The sequence below is a fragment of the Etheostoma spectabile genome, chromosome 3 (genome assembly GCF_008692095.1).
Source record: "Etheostoma spectabile isolate EspeVRDwgs_2016 chromosome 3, UIUC_Espe_1.0, whole genome shotgun sequence".
Classification (NCBI taxonomy): domain Eukaryota; kingdom Metazoa; phylum Chordata; class Actinopteri; order Perciformes; family Percidae; genus Etheostoma; species Etheostoma spectabile.
Window position 1 is genome coordinate 6405781 of NC_045735.1, and position 10867 is coordinate 6416647.

The 10867-nt window shown below is 40.0% G+C and overlaps 1 protein-coding gene across 1 annotated transcript in view; it reads left to right on the top strand.

Annotated features, from left to right (window-relative positions):
- The window catches only part of LOC116675403 (solute carrier family 25 member 36-A), a 16136-nt gene extending 5269 nt beyond the window's left edge, over nt 1-10867 (top strand). The window contains exons 3-7 of the mRNA XM_032507245.1: nt 769-846; nt 2358-2458; nt 6842-6908; nt 7405-7694; nt 7777-10867. Of these exons, the coding sequence (XP_032363136.1) occupies nt 769-846; nt 2358-2458; nt 6842-6908; nt 7405-7694; nt 7777-7970 (730 nt within the window). The 3' untranslated portion in view covers nt 7971-10867. The remainder of the gene's footprint in view (nt 1-768; nt 847-2357; nt 2459-6841; nt 6909-7404; nt 7695-7776) is intronic.

Genomic DNA, 10867 nt, shown 5'->3' on the forward strand with positions numbered 1-10867 from the left:
GGTAAAAAAATCGACAAAGCAAAATATCGTAAAAACATTTTCAGTAGCAATACTGTATCGAAACACAGGCGCCAAGTATTGATCTTTGATTATATGTGTTGGTCACTTTGTCTGCTTGACAATCCCATTTTACAGCAATAAAATTGAAGTGAAAACAAACAGAAATGTATCTTTTTAGATAAAACATCATTTGAAATTGGGAAAAATTTGAAGTTGGAAAAAAAGTTATAAATTGCAATGTATCGCAGAATATTGCAATATGTTTAAAATTGCAATACTATAATATTGTATTGTGATGATGTTGTATCGTGAGACCCACCCCTAAATGCCAGACTGTCGTGGCTGTAACTGGACAACTTTTCCCTATTCCTTGGATCTGTTTTTGTTCATTTCTTTTTGGGAATCTGTTGTAATGCCAGCCTTGCCTATTAGGGGTGTAACCGTACATCGATATAGATCATATACAGATTTAATCATCAACGATCCAGTGTCATCAATGCAGAGTAAAAAATATCTATACATACAGTATGTAACTGATTGTGTTTAACAGGCTTATGGTATTGCCTCATATTGATCGCAGGCCCCTCAATTGAATCAAATCAAATTTTAATTGGACTTTCAACTGTATATATAAGACTACCAGGAATTGGACAACGCTGCTAGAAAATCTTTGTATACACCAGTAATGACCATAAATGATGCACCTTGTCTCGGTGGTATAGTCATGATATACGTTTTTTTTTCTGTGTTTGTGTGTTTTGTATTCAGGTTGATATTGGAGAAAGAAGGGCCTCGCTCTCTCTTCAGGGGTTTGGGGCCAAACTTGGTGGGTGTGGCACCATCCAGGTAATCTGTCCCCTGTTAATGTCATTTTCATCTTATTCTTAGCAATGTGTACTTCCTTAGAGTATGACTTAAAAGACTATGAAGCTAATAGTGCTATTCCTTTTGAAACGCAGCTGTCACTACCTGCAACAAGCACCTCGGCTTGCATGTTAATTATTGAATATCAGCATGTTGGCATTTAACATGTAGCAGAAAGCAGACGTATGTTGCGCATTGACAGCAGTTTTACACGCAATAACCCCACCTCCCTACTGCTGCAGAGTAGCCTAACAGACTCACTAATGTCTGTTCTGAAAAGTCTTTTTTTCACAGCAGATATATTTAACAGAAGCGCAGATGTAATTGATAACATTGACGACGGATGCACTCCGTTTGGGTCAGCCACTTCCGGTGTCCTGGCATCATGCATGCTCTCTGGATAGATTAATCTCCGCACCAGGGGCTCCTTGTTTGTCTTATCATATCAGTTTCACACACAGCTTTGATATCAGCTGTTCTTATTATATGGTAGCGGATTCAGTCACCTTTTGATCGCCACACGCATTGGCTCAATACAAGATTAAGGCAAGCTGTGGACACATGGGCTGTTTTTCAGGGAGACATGGCTGTAAGAAACAGTGTTATTACGTAACCACAACAGGGAGCCTGACAACAGGTTACTTGGTAACAAAGAAGCATTAGGGATACATGGTCATTTAGGTCTCCATTATCTTCATGGCTTTCTCTGCATGTTTCTGCACTGAAACTCGGCAACAAGAGCAGCATCAAAAACAGCATTTGGTCTATGTCTTGGAAATACTGTAACTGAATGCAGTTAGGTAACAACACACTATAACAGCCATGATCATTAATCACCCTCTGTAGTAACAATAGGAGCAAAGTGGGGGCTAATGGCAGCCGCTAATGCTGCAGCAACCAGCTGCCAATGCTAAGCACACGTAGAGTGTTTTGTTAGCATCTTGCATGAATGAATGCTGACGCGGTGGAGGCAACAAGGCCTCCTGAACTGTGACGCAGATTTCACGTTGAATGCACACACAAACGCTGTCTAATAATTTGACTGATGAGCTTTGAGCATCATTAACAGTCTGAATCAGCACATTTGGCAAATGAACCAGACTGCACGTTGTGCTGTAAGAACTGTGGGAAAAGCAGTTCTATTTAGATGTGAGCATGAACATGATCGTTATGACCTTTTTTTTTTTTTTTAATTAGCGAAAACAAGATAATTGGTCAAATAAATGTGCTTTTTGTTCCTGAATAGCCTCTTTGTTTAACTAAGCAGATTTGCTGAGACAGTTGGTTCTGCTCTCAGCTTCACACGCATCTTTAAAGCTCATTAAGATGAATGAATATATATATATATCTCTCCATCCGGCCCGCCGATATAGCGGTCTGGCTGTTGTTGGCTGGGATTAATTATATTTACACTAAAACCCTAAAACATGGCTTGTAGACTTGTTGTACTGTTGTAACATAATTGTAACCTTTTTGTTTGTTACTTTCAACAGAGCAATCTATTTTGCTGCTTACTCCTCTGCCAAAGAGAAACTGAACGGTGTTCTGGAACCCGACTCCACGCAGGTGCACATGCTGTCGGCTGGAATGGCAGGTAACAATATACGTGAGGTGGCAGGTTGACACTCACTGCCATGCATCAATAATAAAAGAGCTTATGTAAAATAGTAACATTTTAAATACAGTCTCATTATTCTCTGACCCTTTATATTTCAAGGGTTGGTTATCTGTTCTCATGTCACTCTGATCCAGCCTGGAATGCTAAACCATTAGAATGTCGGTGTACTGCTTACGCTTACACTGTGTACAGTATGTCTGTATGTATTTATGGGTATATCTGACAGGTTCAGGCTCAGACTTTTTTCGACAACCCAGTCAAGGTCAACTTGGTCATTACATATCTCTCCAGTGTCGATCCACTTATTCTTCACAACTGACTGAGCTGGACTGACAGGTGATGAGGAGTTGACAGTGCAGCAATTAATCTTGTCTGTGCAATGATACATGATACCTACAGCAGCGGTCAGAGCTGGCTTCTGCTATGGCTAACAATGGATGTCCACTTGATAGAAAGATGAAAACCCCCCCAAACTGAAACAGGGTTGTGTAGAGAATAGTCTGGAATTCTCAATCCTACTTAAAAGTATAGAAGCATTATCAATAAAATGCACACAATGTATCAGAAGTAAAAGTAATAATGCTGCAGAAACATGTGATAAATGATTATATATGCTATTGTTATCTTGAGGTTGAGCTAGTTTGAGTTACTTTATATACAGTTAGCTAGTTTAGTCCAGTGGTTCCCAACCTAGGGTTCAGGACCCTCCAATGGTCAAAAGAAAAATCTGAGGGATAATGAGATGATTAATTTGAGAGGAGAGAAGACTTAAGTTTCAATACAACTTTTCTGTAATCGGGATCACTGTAAATGAAACATTGTGATAAATGGGGGGGGGGGAGACACACACACGTCTTTCTTTGGTGTAACTGCTAGTTACTCATTTAATCTTAAACGATGTGTAGGTGTTTTTAAAGTAAAATGTTATTCTGAAAATGAACCAGCTGTCAAATAAATGTGCAAAGAATACTGGAAATGTGGTGTAGTAGAATTTTATGCCTTAGCTGTATGTCTATAAAGTAGTACACATGTAAATGTGCATGTGCAAAGCAATTGTTAAAGGTCCAATGTGTAGGAATTTCTCCCATCTGGCGTTGAGATCATATTTCGCAATCACCTCTCTTGCACCACGCAGTTAAAGGATGTCTTACAGCTACGGTAGCCTTCACGCTTCAAAAGCCGGTCTCTTGCTCTTTTCATAATAATAATTTTTTTTCTGGCCGAAGAAGACTCCTGTTCCTGAAATTTGGATTCTGAGTACGCAGGGTCTTCCATGTTTGCTTCTTCAAACTTGCTGGGGCCGGTAAGCGACAATACCCAATAGCAGCATTACAAGCGAGGCTTGTACCCATTAGCAGCTAGGCCTGCACAATTAATCGTAAAATCGCAATCTTGATTCACCCTGTTCACAATTTAATTTTTAAATAAATTTGATATTTATATTTAATGACTTTGGTTCTCATTTAAATTTACAAGCTGAATGCATCATAAACGCTGCTACTTTCTTCTGTGAGTTTTAAACCGATTATAAAGTAGGCTTTGAAGCGCTCCCGAGGGCTGCAGTGCTCTCCCTTCCCTTCATTGAGACTTCTATGTTTACAGGCTTGTGGTGATGCAATGTGCTATAGGTGCCGGAAAAAAAATCTGTTTGGTTTAGTTAAAATTATCGAGTAAATGTCCTTAATTTTTGTCTTTGTCAATGTCTTTAATAGAGCAAACAACTTTGTCTTTGCGACCGTGCCATTTCCCGCAGACGTGTATAGTTTCCGACTAGGAACGGAGAAATTCCGACATTTCATGTAAAATTGAACACAACAAACAGTCCATGCCCCTCACCTGGCCTCATGGCGGTACCGAAAGTCGGAAGAAAGCAGCAGAGTCCTATTTGAATATGACCGTGTCAGATAAAATGGATAATACGTGGATTAATACTGGGATGTCTACACAACTGTGTGAGTCAACTGACTTCTAAAAGTTCGCCACTTTACCCGAACCAAAGTTCAAAACACCTGTTAATGTACGTCTTCTTTAGTCTGTTGGCTGTTTAGGTTTTTCTCCTGGACACGTCAAACACATTCTGCACTTACTGCTGCGTTGCATTGTGCTGCATTGTGCATATATATTTCTTAAATTGTATGATGTTTTTGTCGATTTATTATTACACAATACTTTTTCTGACCTTTTCAAATCCCCCAACTAATAATCCATATTACAAAAAAGACTAAATTAAATCTAAGCATTTTCAAAAAATAAAAACTAAACCAAACTAGCAAACCCAATTTGAAAACTAAGAAAAAAAAAATTGAACTGAATTTGAAAACAAAATGTCAACACAAAATAAAAACTAATGAAAAACTATAATAACCTTGGTTTGGTACTGCCAATTTGTTTTGTCATAGTCCAAAAAATGGTGGCAGAGAATCCTGATATCAATTCTAAGCAAAAATAATCGTGATTCATATTTTTCCCCAAATCGTGGAGGCCTATTAGCAGCAACTGTGAGTTTATCATGTGACAGCGAAAATGCGAGAGGCGGAGCAGTATGTCCCTTACCGGCTAACGTATTTCAAGATGGCACATGAATAGAGAGCGTCTACCCCAGTTTGTGTCGATGTAAAATTTCAAGCTGAAAGGAATACTTGGAATAGATGGTGGTGGTAAATATTCATGAAAAAGGAGTAGTATGTGAAAGGGTGACACCAATTTTGATAATAAACGACTACACACTGGGCCTTTAAAACTTGGTGTTAGTGTCAAGTTTAATGTCTAGGTTTTTTTTTACAAAGTTTGAATATGCTGTGTTAGGTCATCTGGAATGGGAAGTAAAATGGTTGCATGCCAAGCATTTTGCCTCACAAGCCTGTGTCTGTTTTCGGCTTTAACTCCACCGTAGCTCCCCTCTCGCAAGGGCACGAGACCCCCGCATCACCAGGGGTCTCTAGCTGCATCTGTGAGGAGTTACTTGGGTCTGCGTGAGTACTCACCACAGACCTGTGCTTCTTTTTATCTCTGGTTCTTTTCTTTCTGTCACACATTTCTGTCCTATACCCCCTTCACTATTTGGGTCAATGAATAAGAAGCAGGTTTTTCATCAAAGCTGTCTGCATGACATTTTATTTTTATGTAGGGTGACCAGACGTCCCTGGTTTTGTTGACCTATCCACGGCTGGATTTGTCCCAGGAAATGTCCCCTGTTTTCACCGTGACTCATAGACCCGAAATTGGAATGAAAGAAAAACATTGACCAAACGTAGCCTATAGTCGCACACTCTCTATGCGCAGGCTCAAGACAGCCAGAGCAAGCGCTGCTTAGAGCTTAGAAATGTTTTAGAATGCAATATTTTTAGATTATTAAACATTTTTATTATCATGTAATAGATTATTTACATGGAGTCTGGTGGGTTTAGTGAACCCAATTTTGTGGACTTTTATGTTTTAAAAAAGTATCTTAATCTTTAATAGAAAGGTTGACCTCCTTAGAAAATCCTTTCCATAATGTTAGACACTTAGAATATTAATCTGAGTCTGTCAGTGGCAAAACGAGCACTTTTATGAACGTAAATATAAGCTGGATAATTGTCCTATTAACTTACATTGTAGCTTGTTTCGCCGCTGCAGAGTGCAGCGATCTCGTTTAATACTAGATCAATGTCAAAGGAAAATATTTCCTCAACAGTTTTTATTGTATCTGATACTCAGTGAGGTTTTGCAGAAACAAGCCCAGCCTGAAGCAATAAAGCAAAAGCTGTCAGATAAATGTAGTTCAGTAAACATTACAACATTTCCCTTTGAGGTGTAGTGGAGTACACGTTGGAAGTAGCAGCACCGGTGATTCTAAGATCAGACCTTTAGGGGGGCTCAGCTCCTAATGAGACTGGCCTACATGAAATGTTATCATATTTACATTGTGCAGAAATCTCTGCACACCATTACTCTCTGTGAAATATCTCAGGAACTCTTCACTCAACACATGCATCATGACAACAATTGGTTCTCGAGTAATCCGGTTTAGAAATTGCAACAAAATTTCAAGCTAATTTATAACTTATTCTAATGTAATGTATTTATGTCAGCACAGACATTTTTGTAAATTGCTTAGCCAGTGTAGCCTTCCATAATGGTTATTATATTACCAGATTCCAGACAATCCCACTTACTTATATATATATATATATATATATATCTATCCCTCTTATAAATATGTTTCTACTGGTATGCTTCCTAGCTTCCAAGCAACTGTTAGTTATACTGTACAGTTATTGTGCCACTGGCAGCTTGACACTTAGACTGATATTGTTATTATTAGATTTTGAGCAAAATGTAATCATGCTGCTGTTGTTTTTTTTTTTACCTCCACAGGTTTTACAGCCATCACAGCAACCAATCCAATATGGCTCATAAAGACCCGTCTACAACTAGATGCTAGGTAAATATGACACAAGGGTGTGAGCTTCACAAAGTTCCCTTCCCAAGAGAGGGACTAGCCGTTATTATATGCTCTTTGACATGTTTTTCATTATTGCAAAAACTCATAACCACACAGGACCAACCCTCGTTGCTTGCTTTTGCATGAATATGAACAACCAGTTTTTAGAGAATCACATTTATGTGTTTGAGCATGTAAACCCCATAACCCATTTCAATGAACCGGGATAAGCCCTTTTCCTATTTTTGAGAACCCTGAATATTCTACCTAGAGTACTCCAAATGAAAGCGGGATACTGCTGCATGTATACACCTTAACCTGGTTACCCGCCGCCAACAATCTGCACTGGCCTCAGCCAAGTGCAAATTGGAATTTCTACCGGGGCTCAAATGTAACCCAGGAGTCTGTGAGGAATTTGTACATTAGGTTTCATGACTACACTTGTTATTGTGTTTAAGTTAGTTTTTTTTACTTACCTTTTACTGCCTTTTCTTAGGAATCGTGGCGAGCAAAGGATGAGTGCATTTCAGTGCATGCGGCGGGTGTATCAGACAGATGGCCTGCGTGGCTTTTACAGGGGTATGTCGGCATCCTACGCCGGTATCTCAGAGACTGTGATCCACTTTGTGATCTATGAAAACATCAAACGTCGCCTCTTAGAGGCCAAGGCGCCGCAGAACATGGACGAGGAAGAAGAGACGTCCAAAGATGCTTCCGACTTTATCGGGATGATGCTTGCTGCTGCCACCTCCAAGACCTGTGCCACGTCTATCGCTTATCCCCATGGTAAGAGATTGTGCTTAGCAATTAGGTAATAGAAGCCCGTTCATTTCCGTTTTAACCCTTTCCTTTCTTATTTACTTTGCAGAAGTGATCCGCACCAGGCTACGTGAGGAGGGCACCAAGTATAACTCCTTTTTCCAGACTCTGACAACAGTGCCCAAAGAGGAGGGCTACCGCGCCCTGTACCGCGGCCTCACCACGCACCTGGTACGACAGATCCCCAACACCGCCATCATGATGTGCACCTACGAGTTGGTTGTCTACCTCCTAAATGGTTAAAGTCTTGCCCCTCCCCCAATGTAGACAGTATCTGTAACCCTGCCCATGTTCAGAGACGGAGAAAAGAGAAGGACAGCCAACCACACACACACACCAGCCAGCACATGAACCTGCTTGCCAGAAGAGGACCGAGACCGCAGCATGACCTTTATCTCAATGGTGCGCAAGTGGTTGTGAAAAAAACCAGTTAGGAGTAGTTTTGTTTTATGACCAAAGGTTCTGGCACAGGGACGAGGATTGAGAAGTTCTTCACATTGGTTTGGGGTTCTTGGGTTTAGCAATGGCAAAGAAATGGTTGTCCGATGTTTACTTTTATTCCATCTTTTTCTCCTTTGTTTCTGGGAGCTCCGATTCAGAGTGCCGAAGAAAGAGCAAGGGTATATATTCAGCCTCCAACAATACTAATAATAAAAGACAAGTACAGTAATTCCAATCCTTACCACCTAGTAGATATAAGACTATATATCACAGCAGTAGGCTTTTGCTGTCATGCTGATGAAATAGTTTAAAAACAATATTTTATTGCTATCATGCGGTGTTCCCAGCATGAAGTACCGTTAGAAGACCAGAATACAAAGATGCCAGACTCTGAGGTGAGCCCAAGTATCTGCTTCTGGGGGGGGCTTTCGAGTTAGCGAAGAAGAAATCGTTGCTTGAGGCTGGTTGAGGTAGGATTAATGGAGGACAAGGGGTGACGTTGGGGAGGGAGGTGAATGGGAGACGTGCCTTGCGTGAAGATATGATGTAGACTGAGATGGACAATGGATGTAGGAGGAAGAGGCGCTCTGGTTGACCAGTCACAAACAAAACTTGTAGAGATGTAGAGTCGTACACTGGTATTATGTGATTACAGGTGCCGTTAAGGAGAACCTTTCGCACATATTGAACGCAGACTCACTCACCCAAACTTTGTCAGAAGTACCAAATACTGGTCCCAATATCATAACACAATTGACACGCATTTACAGCTTTTTACACAGAATAACTTTATGGTTGATAGCTGCTTGCTTATAATAAGTGAAGTCTACATATTCAAATGGAACTTTGAAACTGTTTACCTGTCTGTGAAAGAAGAGTATTCACTAAGGTTATATGGCAGGTAAAAAGTCCCCAAACCAGAATATAATTACTGTTATAACTACTGGAATGTAAAAAACTGGAGGAATAACTTCACTGAAGGCAAGGAAGATGAAAACACTGACCCATGTTGTGAACTAAAATATATAAAATTAACAAAGCTAAACAAATTGTTGTATTGATAGATATATAATCCCTACATAACACCATTGTGTTGCATTTGTCTGCTCAGAAATGGCACAATGCAAACATACAGGAGTATGGTACAGGAGAATGGGTATTTGCCTTTTTAGTTGTTACCTTTTGCTTAAACGACAATTTTGTTCTTATAGCACTTTTCGATATCTTTCTCTAGAATCACCCCCCTCGGTTGGAGAATCCAGGCTAGTTTTACAGGCGAGGACAATCCTCTTGAGTTAACTCTGAAAACTTGTTTAGCCAGTTTGCGTGAAAAAGTGGCCTGAAATATGCTCTTCATAAGCGCACATTAATTCAGTACAGACCAGTATATTAAAAAAAAGAACAGTAACCACTTTGTTTCCCTATCCTTATTCAGTTGTTGTTGTTTTAGAAAACAGTTGAACTGCATTACAACCAGTTTTAAAATAAGAAAAAGAAGAAAAAAAAAAGGATACAGCTATGTTGTTTGTCAGTGTTTCACTGTATGAAATGTAGGATGTCCTTGTCATGGAATGGAAAGGTACTTGCTCTCTGCTTGGATCCATTTTTTATGTCAAACGGTTCTACAGCCCAAAACAGTGTTTTTGCTGTCAGCTCATTGATCTTATTAACCACAGATTTAACTTTTGCTCTGGAATCACATAACGCGAGAACCTAGCCTGTTGATTGATGTGCATTTTCACCACAAGCTGCAAACCTAAAGGACATTGATTAGCCCACAACGCTAACTCATTTTTACCATCAGGAGCTGTTGCGGTTATTCCTGCACTGCAGTGTATTTAAACTCACTTTGAAAACCTTTCCAAACGCTTCCCTGCTTAATGCGTCACAGTGCTGGTGTGCAGCAGTGAGCGTGCCCGGCTCCGGGGGAATGGAAGGGCGGGAAAGGGAAATAATGCCTGCTTTCTCATGAGGCGCCATTGTATGTGAGATAGCAGAAACAGCGACAGTGTGTGGCCCTCAAACAGCCTCAGATGCTTTTCTTCACTGGAATTATTGATGTAATCCTCAATGTGAACACTTCTCAGTGTTACTGCACACATGAAGGAAGCATTAGATTAGCCTCATTGTGCAAATCTTATCAGAGATGTATTAAGACATACATTCAGTACCATCAACACACGCTATTGATGTAGTGAGACAGGAGTCCATGGGTGCTGCTAATAGTGATTGGTGCTGGCTACCATGGATTTTATAACAGGATCGATAGACAGTCCATGCACATAGTGTGAGTTGATTGTAACTGTATCGTTATATGCATCTCTTTCACGTGTGTCTGTCATATGATGCATTATTCCCTGCATCCCATGGTTATTCTTTTTCACTCACATGTTTGCATCGTGTGCCAGTTAATGTGTGTGTATGTGTTTAGCGTGTGCTTGCTTAAACGACAGTCATATGTCATTCGGTCGTGTCTTGTGTGTGAGAGACCGTACGAGTATGTATGTACTCACAATAGCTGCAAACAGTGTTGTTTTTATCTTTTTAAATAAATTGTTGCCTTTTCCTAATGCCCATTTATTTTGTTTTTCCATGTTGTCATCGATGAGCCCACAGTGTGTGAGTGTGGCTCGGCCTATGCATTCTCATAACTGTTTTTGTAAAACAAAAAGCCAATAAAATGGAAAGTGTAAGTATAA